At 40.8% G+C, this 19,499-nt stretch overlaps 1 protein-coding gene across 1 annotated transcript; it reads left to right on the forward strand.

Moving 5' to 3' along the window:
- Positions 1 to 13,867: 13,867 nt before the first annotated feature.
- LOC124102870 (beta-defensin 109) lies at positions 13,868 to 15,215 on the forward strand. Its single transcript, XM_046459299.1, has 2 exons — positions 13,868 to 13,898; positions 15,007 to 15,215. Exons 1-2 carry the CDS (start codon positions 13,868 to 13,870, stop codon positions 15,213 to 15,215), a joined length of 240 nt encoding a protein of 79 aa, XP_046315255.1.
- Positions 15,216 to 19,499: the final 4,284 nt, after the last annotated feature.

Below are 19,499 nucleotides of genomic sequence, written 5' to 3' on the forward strand. Positions count from 1 at the left end.
TTCTAATTAGAATAAGATATATTCCATGCTTGTATAATTATATTAAAATGATTCCACTGTCAAGTATAACTATAAAAAACCATTAAAGAAAGAAAATTCCCCAATGGTAGCGAAGGATACAAATATACAAGTAATACTAGGCCAAAGATTTAACTAAGTCAGATTTAATTAAGTAGTAGAATTCACATTTTTTTTTCCAGTGAGCGTGGATGCACCACACTCTATGACATAAAACAAGTCTTAGTAACTACAAGGAGCTTGAAATCAAAGTTTGTGTTGATCAGAATATACATACTAGTCACAAATGCCAGGGTAGGGCACCAATGACATACGGATAGCCAAGATCACCACTATGTGAAACATGAGGAATGGAAGTCCAAACAGTTCTGTTCACTACACCTTGATGTCAGAAATGCCAAGGAAAACACAGCAGAGTCAAGCACTGGATGAAACCATGTTTTCTCTCAAACAGTGAAGAGACAGAGCAAGGCCATCTTCAGAAGTACTGCTCCCATCTCCATGGCTAGCAGTTCCCATTCCCTCTGGAGTCCATGGAGAAGAGCCATTTTCTTGTGCTCACCCCTTTTACATCACAGTAAAGATGCCTGCCTCCTCCATGGAGTCTGAAATGCTGAAAGCTGGGGATGTGCCTCAGCATCAATGCAAATCTACTTAAGCAGAACAGAGGGGTAGGCATTAAATCTGCAGGAAGGAAAGATATGCCCACACAAAGCAATCAGCCAGCCCGGCTAGGTGGGCCCTTCATAACTTGGCAAGGAAGTAGTCCCAGGACCAAAGCCCTCTCTTATGTGGTCAAAAGGGGTTGAAAATCTGTGCTCAAGAGATTGCTTTCCTAAAAGTGTGTTCTCCAGCCACAATGGAATGAAATTAGAAAATGAGATGAATTCTGTAAACTTTGGAAATCAGCCAACAAATTTCAAAATAACACATAGGTCAAAGTACAAATTACAACAGGAATTAGTATTATGGACTGAATGTACATGAAACCAAAGTCTATCAAACTTATAGGATGCATCTGAAGCAGTGCTAAGGAGGACATTTATAACTTTAAATGTCTCTACTAGGAAAAAAAAAATGAAGTCCATAATCTGAGTTCTCAGAAAAAACTACAAACCCAAGCTGGGGAAGGGAATGTGAAATATGAAAAATAGAGTGGAAATCAATGGAGTAGAAAGAAAACTCCAATAAAGAAAGCCAATGGAAGCAGGTGTTGCTTCTTCAAAAGTGTCAATGAGATTGACAGGCCTTTAAATAGATTGATGGAGGGATCCAAGATGGCGGGCTAGAGGGAGCTGCATTCTCTGTCAGTCCGAGACCTGGAATTCAAGTAGTGAGAATATTGGTTCTCTGAAAATGATCAGAGGACCCCTGACAGCTGCTCCCATGCAGGTATCAAGGCCCCCAAGCAGCACAGGTCTCCAGGCCCCAGTGTCGGCATAGGACCCGTGGTCACTCATCCACACAAAACCTCCAGGTGCCCAATTAAGACCACTGGCATTAGCACCCACACAGGAGTTCGGGAAGCCCACCTATGTAAGAATATTGGCTGCTGCTCCCATGCAACACACCCAGACACCACCCACACACAAGAACTCCAGCTGTCACTCCTGTGTGGACCCCTATCTACCAACATAGGGCTCTCCCAATCGCCTATATCTTGGGTCACTGCAACCACTGCCATAGTCCTCTACATACGGTAGCCTGCACCTGGGAATACCACGCTGGGTCCATAGACAGCCGCCATTCACAGTATTGTCCAATCCAGAGTTGAGGACCCCAGGCAAACACAGACAGTCCTATGGGGCAGGACATTCCCAGAAGCCAGAGCTCACCCCCAGTGACTGAGGGCAAAGATACGATCTTCCTCTGGGTAGAATATATCTTTATACAGGTGGCATGCTGAATCCAAAAACACAAAATCTTGTATCATGCCCAAGTATATTTAATCCCAAGAATGCTATGTCACGTTAAATCCTGAAACAGATCAATATATCATATTAATAAATATGTAATATATTAATAAGTCATTACTATAAAGGATAAAATGCATGGCCATCCCAGTAGATGAAGAAAAATGTAACAATTTCACAAAACCAGTATCTATTTATTTATCTCAAAACAAACTTGGAATAGTATCTCAATCTGATAAATAATATCTTCAAAAATCCAATGAATATCTAATATCCAGAGAGCTGCACCTCTGAACATGCTGTTCAACACCAGCACCTGGCCCCATCCAACCTGAAACCCCATTGCTGAAAGCAGCCAACTCCATCTTGGGTCACCTTCATCGCCATCTTTAGTTGGGTCAACTTCAAGCTTGGGACCAAGCAGGGGCTTAGAAGCAATATCAAGTTACCTAAAGTCTCCAACTCTCCCCTCTCCCCAGCAGCCACTAACCTGGCACAGTGTGTGCAGCTACATGGCCAGTCCATAGCCCAAAAAACCTGGTCTTGAACTGCCTAATAAGACAGGTCTCTGTGACAGGCACTGAGCCCCCAGAGTGCAGCCCACAACAACCTCCAGAGAGAAAGGTTCCTGATTAGGAACTAGAAAGGGAGACTGTGAGTGAGATACAGTTTAGAGACTACACTAGAGACCAGGAATTCTGGGGTTGACAGGCAATATTAGTAGATAAGACAGGTGCCCACATCACATGAGGAGGCCCCAAAGGAGATCCTTGGACTGCAGTCTCCCATCAGGGACCAGCAGGTGTTATACCCCATTTCCAGGAGCCCGGCACCCAAGACCAACCCTCCCACCCTGGAAACCCCAACCACCCTGAGGGTGGAGATACAGCAAACAACAGACAACCTGTTGGATGAGAAGGGAAGCAGGAAAGATACTGATCTTTGACAAAACAAGCCTTGTATCTTCCTTCGAGATTTTTTCTTTCTTTCTTTCTCCCTCTCTCTTCTCCTGCCCTCATATCCCCAACATTTGTGAAACTAAGAAGTTTGCATGATTTAGGGGATTCTAGGGGAACAATACAAACAATTTTGTGCCAACAAACTATATAACTTAGAAGACTAGACAAACACCCAGAAAGACACAAATTATTAAATTGGACCCAGAAATCAATATAAACCTTGAGTAGACCCTACAATAAGAAAGAGAGAAAATTAGTAATTTTGGAAGTCCTTCGGAATAAAAGACCACCAGACCAGTGACTTTTATACACTTAACTACAGTCATATTCTTCACAATGATCAATGAAAAATTTCCTGCAAGTATCAGGTTAAAAATAAGTATTTAGGTAAACTTGAAATAAAGGATGCAGTCCTCCAAATTCCAAGAAAGTCCAAGCCCTTAACCAGGGGTAGATTGCCAAGCTGCAACACCTGTGGAAAGGCCCCCAGAAGACCACCCCTCACTTGAGACACCAGCCAACCACTAGGTGCTGCCCAGAGCCACTCCTACTTCACACCTGCTGATCCAAATTCAGGAATGCTTGTGGACACTCTCAGCTTTGACTTTGATAATCCCCTGAAATGACTCACACAACTAGGGAAATGCTATACTGGTGGTTCCAGTTTTATTATTGCAAAATAATACAACTGATACCATCCATGGGGATAGATGAAGTCCTGGGGGGCTCCGAACAAGAAACCTCCCAACAATGCAGAACAGAAGTGATGGCATCTTTGTCAAGCAAGAGGCTCCTGCGTCTTTGATAAGCAAAAAGCTTGTGCATTTTGGTGTACCATGTTGCTGTGGCCCCACCACATACTGCCCACGTGGCTGACCTTTATTTGCCATCAGTCTCTGAAGGTTTCATCTAACCACAGAGCCTCCACTCATCCGGATGTCAGAAGTGAATGCCATGTTCTGAACAAAAACCACAGTCAGACTGTCCTGTCCAGAGTTGAGGACCCCAGGCAAACACAGACACTCCTGTAGGGCAGGACATTCCCAGAAGCCAGAGCTCACCCCCAGTGACTGAGGGCAAAGATAAGACCTTCCTCTGGGTATAGTGTATCTTTATACAGATGACGTGCTGAATCCAAAAACACAAAGATTTTGTATCATGCCCAAGTATATTTACTCCCAAGAATGCTATGTCACATTAAATCCTAAAACAGATTAATAGATCATATTAATAAATATGCAGTATATTAATAAGTCATTATTATAAAGGATAAAATGCATGACCATCCCAGTAGATGAAGAAAAATGTAACAATTTCAAAAAACCAGTATCTATTCATCTATCTCAAAACAAACTTGGAATAAAGGGAAGTGTCTCAATCTGATCAAGGATATCTTCAAAAATCCAATGAATATCTTATATAATTGTAAGATTCTGAAAGTATTCTAAGATCAAGCACTAGGCTGATATGTCCATTCTCACTTTTCTTCATCTTATGTTCTTCTTAATAATTTTTCCAACATTTGGCTGGACGTTATAGCATGTGAAATCAGTCCGGAAAATAACAAATGAATGGCACTCAGTGTGAAAGGCAGTAAACCCGTCTTTACTACAACATCATGATCTTGTATGTAGAAAATCAAAGGTATCCATAAATACTAGAACAAATAAACATGTACAGAAAATGTACAAAGCACATGATCAGCATATAAAATAAGATATATTTATCTCTGAATAGCTAACAATCCAAAAATAAAATTTAAAAAATTCATTTACAATAAAAAATAAATAATTAAGAATAAGGTTAGTGAAGGGATATTGTATTCACTAAAGTCTGTAAAATATTGATTGCTTGGGGAAATTAAAGCAAATCTTAATAATGACAGAGACTTTTCATGTTTAATGATTAGAAATACTACTCTTAATCAGACAACTCTCCTTCAAAATAATCTTCAGCCTCCTTGAAATCTGTAATAAAATTCAACCAGGCTTTTCTTGCAGAAATTGGTAAAAAGATCCTGAAGTTCATGTAAAATTGTAAAGTACCTACAGTAACCCCAAAATTAAAAATAGTAGATGAGCTTTTGATTCTTTGATTTCAAAATGCACCATGCAGCACAGTTGAATAGAGAGTAAATTCCAATGTCAGGGTGCCTTTTCCTTTGTATCAATAGAACAGAATTGATTCATTACAATATCTGATGTTTAGTTGATTGATTATTTTAATTAATGGAATGTTTTGGCACTTTATGGTCTATAGCAAATGGAGTGAAAGTACAGAGTTCCCATACATCCCTCACAGCCCCAAGGATATCCCTATGGCCCAGCTAGCATTAGTTTATTTATTTTATTTGTTATCCCTAATGAATCAATAATGACACATTATTATTAACTCAGTCCCTTACTATATATACAAACATTTAAACATTTAACCTGTATTCTGAAGGTTGTGTTGTACATTCTACGGATGTCAGAGAAAATAGGTTCATGCACAAAAAATCTGCTGTGCTCCACCTGTTCATTGTTCCTTATCCCATAAACCTTGGCAAACACCGATTTTTTTTAATAATCTGCATCATTTGCCCTTTCTGAAATGTAATGTGGTTAGAATCACTGAATATTATCTTTCTGGAAAACTTTTTGTACTTAGCAATATGCATTCAAGAATCCTGATACCTTTAGGTAACATGGTAGATGATTTCTTTTTATCAATGAATGATATCAAATTGCATGAATGTCCAACAGTTTCATTAGACACTCATCTGTTGAAGGGCAACTCATTTGCCTCCAACTTATAACAACTATAAGTTGTTATAATTCATATGTAGATTTTGTGTGGACATGAATCAACTGCTGTTGGTCAACTCCAGGAGCATGATTGGTGAGCCATGTGGAAGGGCACATTTTGTCCCACATTCCCACACAGTGGCCAACTTGCATTGAGTTCCACCAGTACTGAATGAATGCTGAAGTCCTTCCACATCCTGTCCAGCCTTCAGTGCTGTTGGCATTCAGACCTTCAACATTCTGATGGTGTGCAATGGAATATCATCTGAATGTGCCATTCCCAGTGAATTGTGTTGTAGCGTGGTTTCCTACATGGTGATTTCTATCTTTCTGCAAGGTGTCTGTTCAGGCTTTGGGCCCATTTTTATTAGGCTGATAGTTTTCATAGAGCTTTTTAAATGTTTGTATATTTTGAATACAAGGACCTTATCAAGTATATGCCCTGAAAATAATTTCTCCCAGTCTGTCACTTCTCTTTCTTTCTCTTAACACTGCCCATGACAAAGGCAAAGATACTAATTTTAATTAAGCCCGAGTTATCAAGTATTTCTCTCATGGATCATGCTTTTGGGATTTACCTAAAATATCATTCTCAAACACAAGGTCACCCAGAATTTCCCTCTGTGAACTCGTAGGAGACTTATGGTTTTGTATATATTTAGGTTAGTGAACCATATTGAACTAACTTTTGTGGAAGTTGTGGTTGTGTCTCTGATGTATTTGCCTATGTGGGGAAGTGATGGGTCACACACCACTGTTTGAAAGGATTAGCTTTTCTCCTTTGAACTGCCACTGCTCCAGGGTTAAAGGTCAACTGGCTCCACTTCCCTGCTCTGCCTTTGTGCTTCCTGTTCTCTTCCCTTGACCCATTGGCTCCTCTTAACCAACACCACATATCCCGACTGTTGTGCATTGACAGCGAGCTCTGAACTTAGGCCCTGTCTGTCTCTGGTTTGTTTCCCCTTCAGTGTTTTGCAGTGGCTGGGGTGGGTCTTCCGCTTTTACGTCTATTGACTCATTGCCACATCCATGCACTTCTTTGTCTCTGGAAATTCATGTGTGGGACTAGGTTATTCCCTTTTGTTAGGCTCTGCTGACCAAGAACAAACCACAGGCCCAGGAGCATCATAAAAAGCCCTGGAGACTCCAGACCCCGGTCCCAGATTCCGGGCTCCACCCACGTTGCTGCCTCTTCTGTTCCCTGGCCCTGCAGCCATGAGACTGCGTACCTTTTTCTACATTTTCCTCTTCTTTTTGGCTCTGTTACCTCCAGGTAAGTTGTTGACTGATTATAGGGATCTGCAGCTGAGAAAGCTTTGTGGCAGGTCAGATCAGATCTTCAGGAACCTAACAGCAACAGGTTGAGCAGGATGATGGTAGGGCATCGGGAAAGAGGCCTGCCACTGCCACTCAACAAGCCACCAAGCAGGGTGAGTTCTGCTTCAGCCTTACTGCACGTCTTGGAATTCGATTGTGAAGCATGGACATTTATTTATGAGTGGTTTGATCTGACAGGACTATTTGAGCCAGCATTTATTATTATATCCACTTATTAGCTCAGAAGAGACAGATGAAACTGATCAAAAGAATCTACTTCTAAGTAAGGGTCACCAGGATCTGAAAGTGTTACAGAAAGAGCCAAACACGAAAAGGATGATTATGCCCAAAGTGAAAAGTCAAAGAATGTTTTGGTTGTTTTTTGGGGGGAGGATATGGAGTTAGAGGGAGCTCTCCCTGTAAATCTTACAAAGTATGAAAATTCAAATATCATACAGACTTTACCAAAATCTTGATTTTGATATTATTGTGATTATTAAATGATATTTAAATTATAGATATTAAATGATTTGCAATGTGAACATGAGGACTAGAGACAGTTAAAGGAACTTCCAACAAATAAGGCAGATGCCAAAATGCAAAGATGATAGTTTACCACACAGTAAGGGATAAGGAATGACTATGGACGTGAAAGAACAGTAAATGTTTAAAATGTAATGTGTAAGCATATCTTGTTTAAAATGTAATATGTAAACATATTTAAAATGTTTAAAATGTAATATGTAAACATATCTTGGAATTTTAGAAAATACAGCACAATGAGCCTACAAAAGAAACAGGTAAGGCAATAATATTACAACAAGGTGGCTTTTAACAACTTCCTTGCAGGGGCAGTTATCACCCTGTCTCTGGGCTCCACTTTGCCTGTATCTGTGATCTCTAATTCCTCTCCTCTCATTCCCTCTTAAATGTATCCCATGCAGGAATTATTCCCACCCCTTCCACTCTGTGAAGAAAACTGCTCTGTCTTTACTCATTCATCTAAAGTGTGGTCCTGTCCCCCAAAGAAAGTGCTTTTCTTGAAGTCACCACTAACCTCCAAGTTCTTGGAGCCAATGGTCATTTCCCTCTACAACCTACTAGGCTTCTCACTCGATTTTCACACACAGGCCACCACCCTCTTCCTAATGTACCTTCTTCATTTGGCTCCAGGTGAGGCTTCACTTGACCCTCAGCCTGCCCTCTGGAGGCTCCTCCTCAGTGTCCATCCCTGCTTCCCCCCATCTCCCATGACCCTTCCTGTTGCAGAGCCTCAGAGCTCAGCTCCTGGTCTTCCTCCCTCCATTTGCCCCATTCACTCTCAGTGGTGCCAGCCACCCCCATCCCTCTGAATTCTCCCCAGGACCTTTCCTCTGATCTCCAGATGTGGAATGCGTTGTCCAAGGGCACACCTGCTCTCTCTCTAGGATGCTTACCTTCAACCATAACACCCCAAACTGGCCTCACAACTTCCCCTCTCAAACCTCTTCAAGCAGTTTCCCCACCACCCAGTGCCTGGCAGGCGAACCGTGGAGGCTTTCCTGGCTCTCCTGCACGCCCCCTCAGGAAGCCTGCACTGCTCCACCCCCCGGGCTCTCTCAAGGCCCTGTCCTCACCTGCCTCAGGAAGCCCCTGCACCACACTCACTGTAAGCCAGGTGCACGGACACCTCAGCTGTCCTGCCCCACCTTAGACCTCATGGTACAGCTCTATCTTGTCCCTGTAAGTACAGGGAGTGGGGGGTCTTCTCATTTCCCCTCCTCTGACCCAAGTGGCAGTGGTTGCTGCCTGCTACTCAGAGTAAGACCTTGAGGTTCTCCTCTCTGACCTCCAACTGCAGCAGCCCGTGCTCATATGGGGGCCTTCACATGACTACTTCACTCAGACTTGCTTAGGAGCACTCGCTGGAAGGTCATAAAAAGAGCTTGTGAGTCTGTTACTGAGACCCTGGTAATGCTACTCTCCAAAAGTCCACACCCTGCCTTCAAACCACTGCTTGAGGCTCAGCATCTCTGTTTTCCTCTCTTATCAATGGCTCCTTCCTCTTGTTCCTGATGCTCACTCACACAGGAAAGCATCTGTGAGTGCCCTGTCAGTAGGGCCTCCTCACTCAGAACCCTAGTTAGTCCACTCCCATTGAGCCCTCAGCTTTGTGCAGGGCCTTAGAAACCTAGGATGTACAGACTATCCAACCTACTCTCTTTGTCAGGGCAAGAGCAATTCCTTTTGTCACCTTGTGTGGTCTCTCAGAAGGAGAAGCATCCATGCCATTCATTTCAGGTCCCTGTGTTAGAAGAAGTGTCACTATCACAAGTATGATGGTGTTCCCTCAGAATCCCACCCTGACTCTTAGGTCCCCTTCTCTAGTCAATCCTTTCTTCCTACACACACACACACACACAGACACACACACACACACACACACCTTTCAGGATTTTCTTGCTGTAGATGCCTTGGTGGAAAACCATTTGAGTCTTTACCTGTCAATTTCTTAGTTTTATCAATTTTCCTGAAGGTAGAATTTCTCGTACACAATTCAGTATGAACAGTCATTTTCTCTCAACATTGGTTGGTATAAGTCCACTTGTTTTTGGTTTCATTATTGTTGTCACAGTCAGATTAATTATAATTCCTTTATAAATTATATGTTTTATGGCTTTTGTTTTGTTTGGAATTTAGATTGTATCCAGGTCCTCATGCATGACAGGCAAGCACTCTGCCATTGAGGTCTAGCCCCACTGTTCAGTCATGATCTGGCCTTTCTTTATAAGGTTTAGAGCTTAACTAATTTGCATTTTATATCACATCTTAAAGTACTTTTCTTTGAATTGATTCATTTATTTTTGCATGACTTGTTTTAGAGGATCTCCTCAAATGTCCATCATTTTGTTCTTCTTTTCTCCTGGGATTTGAATTAGATAATACCAGTCCTTGTATCTCAGGTCTGCCTTCTGGCATAAGTTGAATGTTTCTCTTCTTTCTCTGATGCTTTTTCACCTCCAAGTAATTTGTCAATAACATCTTCCACTTAGTTTTTCAACATTTTCTTTAAGCCTGCCAATTTATTTGATCATCTATATTGTTTTCTTACAGTTTTTAAAACTCTGTAGTATAGCTCTTATGTCTTTAAACATTGTACATTGCTATTGATTATTTCTCCATACTGGAAATTCCAGTATCTCTCATCCTTGAGGGTCCAAACTATTGCTTATCTCTTTAATGTGTACTCCTGCTGCCTTGCCTACCTGATCATCTTTGTTGTTGTTGTTGTTTTAGATATACATGACAGTAGGGTGGTGTATTTTGACATATTGCACATACATGGGGTACAACCTATTACAATTTTGATCCCATTCTTGTGGTTGAACATGATGTAGAGTTACACTGGTTGTATATTCATATAAGAACATTACATCCAATTCATTCTACTCTCTTTTCCATTCTCATCCCCCCTCTCTTCCCTTCATTCCCCTTTGTCTAATCCAATGAACTTCTACACTTCCCCTTCTTACTACCCTCCCTTCTTAGGGGTTAGCATCCACATATCAGAAACCTGATCATCTTTGATGGTGAACTCACTGCTCATCACTAATACCCCATTGTTCCATGGTCTAAAATGGGAATGCTGCCATCCAAACCTACTTCAGTGAGACCAACTCAATGATGTGTCTCAGTGAAGCAGTTCCAGGCTTAACAACCTAGCATTGCTGCTGGCCCAAGAATAATCATCCCCTTTTCCTCTACTGATGATAGAATTGACCATCTGGGAATTCCTGCTCCTCTCCATGTTGACCAAAACAGTGTCCACTGCTCAAGCTAAATATCAAGGGCTACTTCTTTGCTTGAAGGGGAGGGTATTCTAGGAAATTACTATCCATTTTTGAAAAGATTTTAAAGAGATTCCCTAGTATGTATTTATTCTAGAGCACCAATTGCTTGAGAGTATGTATCTTCAAATATAGCCAAAAGTCTCAATTGTTCTTTCAGTCTAATCAAACGATTTCTGCCTCTCAGAGATTTTTTATACTGATGTATTGATGAAATTCTAAGATTCTGAATTACAAATCAAGGTAGCATTCCATCTTAGACCATAGAACAATGGTGGATTAAGTATACGCTATGAGTTCACCATCAAGGATGATCAAGTAGGCAAGACAGATTGAGTGAATATTAATAAGACAAACAAATTGGACCCCCAAGGACTAAAGTTCCTGGAATTGCCAGTGTAGAAGCTATTATAGACTCTTCAAAATGCCCCTTATGTCAATCCCATGGTATTTGGGGAAGTAGAGAAGACATCAGTGAGTTTCTGTTCATCATTCTCTATCCTTTTTATAAATTATGTCATTGCCAAAAAACTCAGAACTATAGAAATATAATATTGAGGACAGGCATTTTTGTATTCTTCTGTTAATAGGATTGAGGGTAATATTTTGCTTTGAAGTTGGTATATGCATTGTTTATGAATTTTAACTTTGTTAAAGCAATATGCTTCTCTTCTGTATTAGATATGTTTTACTACTATCAGTGATGATGGTCTTTTCAATTCTCCCCTTTGAAAAAACTATTTATATAAGTTGATTGCCTGGGCATAATATATGATTATATAGATATAACATATCATAAAACAATATGAATAATGATAAATATATATATATATATATATATATATATATATATATATATATATGTGTGTGTATACAATATATCATTCTGCTCTACCTATCAAACACTGTCCTATCATGCTTACCAAAGACTGTTCTCAATAGTTACATATAAATAAAAGTGATGTGTTGATGCTAAACAATTATCTTCCTATTAGGGTCTCTATATATTAGTGAATCTAAAGTTATCTCATGGATGACAAATCATTGACAGTGTATAACTTCCCGACACAGAGGGGGAAGACAAATGATGCTATTAACCACAATTGTCCTAACTCTTTTGGCTTCTCTCACTCTGAGGTCTGTAGCACTGACTCATTTGTTTGCCAATACAAAGATTTATTAATTAAACTTTGCTGTGACATAGTGCATCTGAAGGAATTTATCTGGATACAAAAAAAAATTCAACTTTCCAATATTCTTGTAATATACTTTCAGATGCATATTGATAGACTCTCTTGGAATGTCAAAACTTTTACTTTTTTCCTAACTAGTAAAAGTCTAAGATTTAACCATTGAAATAGATCACATCTAAATATGGAGAAAGTAACTCTGCTTCTAAGTTAATCAAAAGAAGAAGAAACTAAAAGATATTAATTGGATTAGTGATATCAAGATAGTCAAGTGGGTGATAACAGTCTTCACCCCCCTCACACATACAGAGTGTGTGTGTGTGTGTGTGTGTGTGTGTGTGTGTGTGTGTGTATCCATAAACTGAAATAGTCCTGGGAAAACTCAAGATTTACTTAAGGACACCCAGAAACAAAAGAGCACAATACAAATTGAGACAATCCACATAGAAAGGTTTGCTGATAAGATAAGCCTACCAGAGACACAAAGAGATTGAGAAATAGCTAAGAATAAAGAAGAAAGGTGGAAACTACAGTATAATTATGTGGTGGGAAACATGGTGCTCCTCAGCAGGCTGTCCCATAGAGGACACTAGGATGTTTTGCCAATGGTGTTACTAACAGCCCTTCCAAGAGCAATTCCCACTCTGGAAATCCCAGAGAGGGATGTGAGGCTGCCCATTTCCTTCACCTTTGCAAAGAAGCAGTTGCTCTTGTGCTGCACCAGGATAACAACTGACATTCTAAATCTGTCCATGTCCTTGACTTACAGGCTGCAACCAAAGCGTGCCCACTTTAAGAACCCAGTTCTCTTTCTACACTTCGTCATCCACACCTGAGAAAGTGAAGCCATTACCATACTGAGCTAGTTCACAATAAAAGTCACTGATCCTAATGCTTATGCTCCAGTTAAAGCCCACAAACCTTAGGGAACACATTCATGCACCAGGACCCAGAGTTACGGTCACTATGCATGCCAGTGTTCATAAGTGTAGCAAATGTGCTACTCCACATGTGATTGCATGTCAGTTCCCAGAGCCACAACTCTAGTCAGCCTTCTCATGCCTGGGCCCTGAAGGCACATTCTGTCGGCACCATTGCTCCAGGTACCAGCTCAGTTACATAAAGCTAGGCATCACCTGACCCTGCATGCTCAAGCACCTGATCTCAACTCTCTGGCTCCTTACATGCAGCCACACAACTACCAACATGGCAGTGAGGTGACTGTGTGCTGAATGTCCACTTTTCACCCCTCCAGAATCCAGTACTTTTCTTTTTTTTTCTCACTGTCAGTTGCTGCAAACCTGTGCTCTATGGCTGGTCTACTGGTACCACTCAGAGGACACAAGTGCCACCACCATCTCTTGAGTACTCATGTGACTCAGATGCAGGAGAGATGTCTTCTGACATAAATCCTCTGTTAGGAGAAATATTGGGTATTATAACAACATGCTAGGTAGAGTTAATGACAGTATAGAGTATACTTGAAAATTATAAGTATACACTTTTCTGGATCTCACTACCAGAAAAGAAAGATTGAAGAAAATGTGTGAAATCATTCACATTAATTGGCTTGATTTTGACATTCTCCAGCATATCAAAACCTCATGCTGTACATCATAAATATTTACAGCTTTTAAGTTTTAAATTATAATTAAATAATTCAAAAACAAATTTTACCTTAGGGTAGGCAGTCACCACAAATGACTACTCACACAATAGTTTTCCATGAAAAATTGACCATACCCTTTTCAGAAGGAAGAGGGTACAGGAGACAGAAAAGGCCCAACACTGAGTGTTTTAAAGGAAGCATTACAATAGGGATCCCCAAGGGACTCCAGTAAGGCAGTTACAGCAGCCATGATGCACATCTGCAAGCTGATCGTGAGCTGCAAGCCACCCATATCTGATCCTAGTGTATCTCAACTCATTTCCTATTAAAACACATTTCTCTTCCAACATGCTCAATGTCTCCTTTCTGTTTTCTAAATAACTGAGCCAGGGAGCTTGCTCATGCTATTCTATGTGTCTAAAGTGCTCTCACCCAGATGTTGGCTTATCTTTTCTTGCCCAGCATTCAGTGTCAGTTCAAATGCTCCATGGTTCCATCATCCAGACTGTATCTTGCCCATAATTGGGTTTTTTTCCTAGAATCTTCCCATATTCTGAATTATTTAGTTTTCAGTGGTTTGATTTTCTTCACTGAATGTAAGTTCTGTATGAATAGAAAACATTTCTCACTTTTATTTTTCTATTAGTATACTCAGTCAATATTTGCTGAGGACTCATACAAAATACTAAGTAATGAAGACATTGCTGTATTTGGGACATACATTTTGTCAACTTTCTTATTGTTTCACCATCAAGTTTACCAAGTTTGGTTCTAAAGTTCAAATTACTTATGCCAAAAATCTATAAGAAAAGGAAGGAGGTGTTTGTAAATACTTGAGCCCTCGGGTGAAGTCAAAAGCCAGTGAACAGGGCAGTCAGTGAGATGGAGCTCTTAAACTGAGTCTTTCATTCAACCTCTTTTCTTCACAGAGATGCTCATAACATAATTATTCTGTTTGCATATGTTAAACCCCAGAACTACAAAGTCCATATCACTGTTTATCAATCCCAAAGAGAGAACTTAGAAGACAAAATGGAGATGTTTGGGATATTTTGTTACTTACTCCTGGCTGGTGGTGGGCCACAATACAATAGATGGCCGTGTCATGCCTAGGGGCTGGGGAGGATAAGATAGGCTGCAATCCCACTACTCAGGTGGCTGTCTTCAGATGTTTTATGAGAACATTCCTTTACTTCCCAACCCAGTTCATTCCCTCCAGATCTTCTCCAAAGGATTGGGGCTAGGGGGAAGGGCCAGCTCCCCCTCCCCATGTCCCTTGTTAGCTTTTTTAGGCACACAATGCATGAACCCCAACAGCATACTTCAGAGTGTTGCTGGCTTTACATTTCCTACATGAGCTAATTATCTCATTGATTCTCTTCTTCAGCAGTAAGAAGTGGCTTAGGTTCTGGTGAAGGCCATTGTCTTGGCCTTGGAGGCATCTGCAGAAGACCTACCTGCAAAGTAATAGAAGAGCTAATTTCTTTCTGCCAAAGAAAGATTAGATGCTGCAGAAAGTGGTGGATTCTTATACCAGTTCCAACACCAGTTATCTATACGGACTATCGTGAGGCCCTTAAAACCAGGATAAAATGAAACCATGAGAAGCATCAAAACGAAAGTTCTGTGCCAAGAACAAAATATTCATATTGAACACCTCTAGCTCTATGATCAACTCGCATTTCCATTGTCAATAAAAATAAATAAATATTGATTCCACATATAACTTGATGCCATGTTTTGGTGACATTTGAAAATAAAAACAATATCAAAATACACAGCATGGGGAAACAACACCTTTCAATAAATAATCAAGAAAACATAAAAACTTTAACACCAAAAAAAAAAAGATTGAAGAAAAAAAAGAAATAAAAAACAAGGCTAGAAATGAGAGGAAACAAATATGAACATGTGAAAGAGTCCTTCAATCAGTCAGTACACATTCAAATAAAACAAGAATCCGATATGAAAACCCCAAATCAAAAAGTAAAACAGAACTACCACAACAAACAAACAAACAACAACAACAACAAATCTTGGTGAAATGTTAAGAAATCAAGGAGTCGTATCCACTACAGAGGACAAAACAGTGAGTGTATGTGTTCACCGTCTGCCCACCTGGTTTTCTTTCCATTTCTTCTTGAGGTGTGATCTAAGTGAGTCTGGGCCATGGATTGTGGCATCCTTCCTTTTGTTGGGTTGCTCACTGTGTTGAGAGGTTGGGTTTAAGGATTCCTAATTTCCCTTCTTGGGGGATTAGTGAGGGGCTGCAGACCTGGAGGTGAAGTGAGAGGCTGGGGAAGCTGGGTTGCGGGTGGACGACAAAGCTGCTGGCCAGGACCAGGGGCTAGGTGGATCAGGCCCTGGCACTGGATCCTGTGAGCCAGCAAGAAGGCTGTGTGCTGGACCAGGAGGGTCTGGCGGCAAAGCAGCCTGGTGGACTGAAGCTGTGTGATCCACTGGGTGGGGCTGACAGCTAAGTGGCACTTGGGGCAAGTTAGGGCCCAGCTGTTCTGTGCCACCAGGTGGATCAGGGCCTTATGCCTGGAACTGGGGTCTGGCTGTGAAGGGGCCAGGGAAGGTGGGGAGACTGGAGGCTGGGGAGCCCACCTGGCAATCCTGGGAGCAGTGGATGCTGGACTGTGGAGGGAGTCTGGACAAGGTGAGTGCGGGCCCAGGTGGGTCCAGGGCACCCAGTGGGTGCCCGGTCTTCAGGCTGGATGAGCTGAAAGCAAATGCCCTCACACCCCTCTCCAACCCTCTGACCCACTGAAGCCAGCCCTAGCAGTACCCTCATGGAGCTGTGGAGAGCCTAACTCTCTCAAGCCTTCCTAACCCGTGTCCACCTGTCGGAATGCTCCCAGTTCCTCATTTCCCACAGGCCCACACAGACCTAGCTGTAAACCCACAGATCTGGTTTTCCAGCATAGGCTCCACCCCTCTGCCATCCCAGGGTGTCTTCTGGATCCACTCTCAGCATACCTCTGATAAACTCTGGTGCAGAGGGTTTTTAAAGATCTGGTTAATGAGTCAGTCCGTGGTTCGGCTAGGCAGATTGCCCCTCCAGACTCGGGATTTTTCACTAAGCCTCGGGAAGAGAATAGCTCAGGAGGTATTCCTGCTGTTCGAGTTCTGGGCAGCAGAGCTAAGAGAAGTGCTACCTCAGCTAATCCACCATCTTGCCCTGACCAGATCCCTATTTCCGAGGCAGGATCCACAAGTGAGCTGTTAGTGGCTCTTCTCCCAGCATGGGAATTCTTCTCTGGGAAACTTATTCTCCACTTGGCTTCCCTTTTATAAGGGAAAACCAGTTGATGAAGCTAATCAGGACCACATTATAGGGGATATACCCTGATTGAAAAACACTAAATCTAATGAGGTCTTACCTGGAAACATACCCTGTGCATTTTATTGGAATTTCCAGACAACTATACAGCTACCATCCTCACACAAAGTGAAGAATGAAGATGTTAGGCCATTATAAAGGGGACTTAGAGAAATTCAACCAACTTTCTATTCTTTTACAAATGCTCTCACATACTTCTCAGGTATAAGAAACATTCTAGGCTTTGAGGACATAGGAATCTATGGACTTTTAAAAAACATTTGTGAGCAGCCAGGAATTTGGACTGGGCCCCTGAACTGGGTTCCACAGTACATACCAATATAGAGTTTAATCGTGGTAACTGAACTGAGGTTGGTGGTGGGAAGCCCTGAAACCAATTAACGAGGTTGAAAATATTTTACTAATTAAGCTGAAAAGATTTAGCTAATTAATCTCTAATCAACTGAGTATTAAATTGACTAAGCTGTAGCCAATGAAGTTGTTTTCTACGCCTCTCAGTCCTCCATAAACACTGACCCATTATGTTCTTGTTGAGCCATCTCAGAACCAGTTTGCATGTAGTTGCTGCTTAATTCATGAATTATGGGGCTTTTTTGCTTTGTTTCAATAAACTCTACTCAACTTAATTGGTCTAAGGAATTTTCTTCTCAATGGGACATAATTTTGTGACACCATGGAGGAAAACTGGCTTGATAATAAAATGAAAGATAGCCAAATATGAAAACCACAATATACACAGAATGATTTCACTGAAATAATGAAATGCTATTAACTAAAAATTGATGAAAAAATAAAATACAAAGTTACAAGAATGGAGGAGGAAAATATTAGGGTTAAAGATAGACTAAAGTATTTTGCGCATAAATGACATACCTACGGCTTTTCTCCAGTGTTAGATTGATTGTGTTCTGTAAGTTCAGAGGCATCATAAAAACTTCTCATGTAGATTACATCTGAATTGCATCTATCCAGTTGGAGGCATCTTGTGTCCTGAGGGTAGAGTAATGGCTAATGGCTTCCCTATCCACAGTCAACATGTGTTTCTTGCTATTGTGCGTTACTTCATGAAGGCTAAGTTTAGAAGATGGACTGAAGGCTTTCCCACACAGAGAGCATTTATGTGGTTTCTCCCCATTGTGAGCTCTCTCTTGCTGTCAGGAATGAGAAGATACACTGAAGTCTCTCCCACACAGATGACATACGTATGGTTTCTCTCCAATGGGAACTCACGCATGTTGCCGAAGGTGAGATAATTTCCTAAAGACTTTCTCATACAGCAGGCATTGAAATGTTTTCTCTCTGTTGTGGGTATTCTTGTGTTTTCTAAGGTTAGATTATTGACTGAAGGTTATTCCACACAGATGGCATGCATTCATATGGCTTCTCTCCTATATGGATTATCTGGTCGGGTCTAAGCTCAGAGATGTAACTGAAGCCTTTCCCACAAAAATGACATTGATGATGTTTCTCTACTGTAGAGTCTGTTGTGTTTTCTAAGAGATTTGTATAAACACTTAAAAATATCAATGACATTCATATGGATTGTCTACAGAGTCAGTCATGTTGCATTGTAGTAGTTTTGAACACATTAAACTCCATTTCTGCATACATAATAATCATAAGATTCATCTTGTCATGATTTTTCCTCATGTCCATTAAGGTCTGAGTAGTTATTAAAGGATTGTCCTCACTGTTTGTTGACATAACATTTCTTTGCATTTTGAGTTAACAAATGTTGAGTCAATGTAAAATAGTAAGTTAGGCCTGCCTTTAAACCATTTCTTTCACATACATCTTTCTGGGCATGAGGTTTCTGATTTGAGAAGTAACAGAAAGTTGGGCTTATTCTGATTGGCTAAGCTTCCCTCCACCTGACTGCAATCTCCTGCTTCTGTAACTTGGCTTCTTGCATTGGTTAAACTCCCAAATGTCCCTTTTGTGGGTTTTTTTGGCTTAAATACCGGGCCAAACTGAAGGGAGTGCATCACTCTGACCATCTTGTTTTTAGAGAGTAGAGTGTCCGATGCTGGCCAGCAATAAAGGCTTAATCAGCATAAAACTCTGAGAGTTCAGGTCCTGTCATTTGTTTATGTTCTCTGAACTCTTTTCAGCTTTGATGAGCAGGACCTCTCAGTAAAACGGCCAAGAAGGCTTTTAAAATTCTATATTTGTTACATTCATGATTTTTATCTCACAGATGTAGGTTAATATGTTTCTCTGATTACACTCTGCTTTGTTCTAAGGCAAATTTACAAGGGTTAACTCTTAATCTAATAGGTTTTTTTAAAAAAATAACTTACAAGGCTTTTCTTTGTCTGTTTGTTTTGTGTAGGTGCACCGGTGGACTGTCCGTCTACATGTCTTGCCATGTCTACATATCTTCGGTGCAAAAATTGACATATGAGCTCAAAATTAAAATTAAAAAATGGATCTAAATAATTTTGGTTCATATGATTTAAAAGGTTCAATTTAAATTGGAAAAATAATGAAAATATAAACGTCTTTAAAGTTTCTAATGCAGTTTTGTTTCTAGG

The sequence above is a fragment of the Marmota monax genome, unplaced genomic scaffold, assembly GCF_021218885.2.
Source record: "Marmota monax isolate L192 unplaced genomic scaffold, Marmota_monax_Labrador192_F-V1.1 WCK01_AAM20220418_F8-fsc00288, whole genome shotgun sequence".
Taxonomy (NCBI): Eukaryota; Metazoa; Chordata; class Mammalia; order Rodentia; family Sciuridae; genus Marmota; species Marmota monax.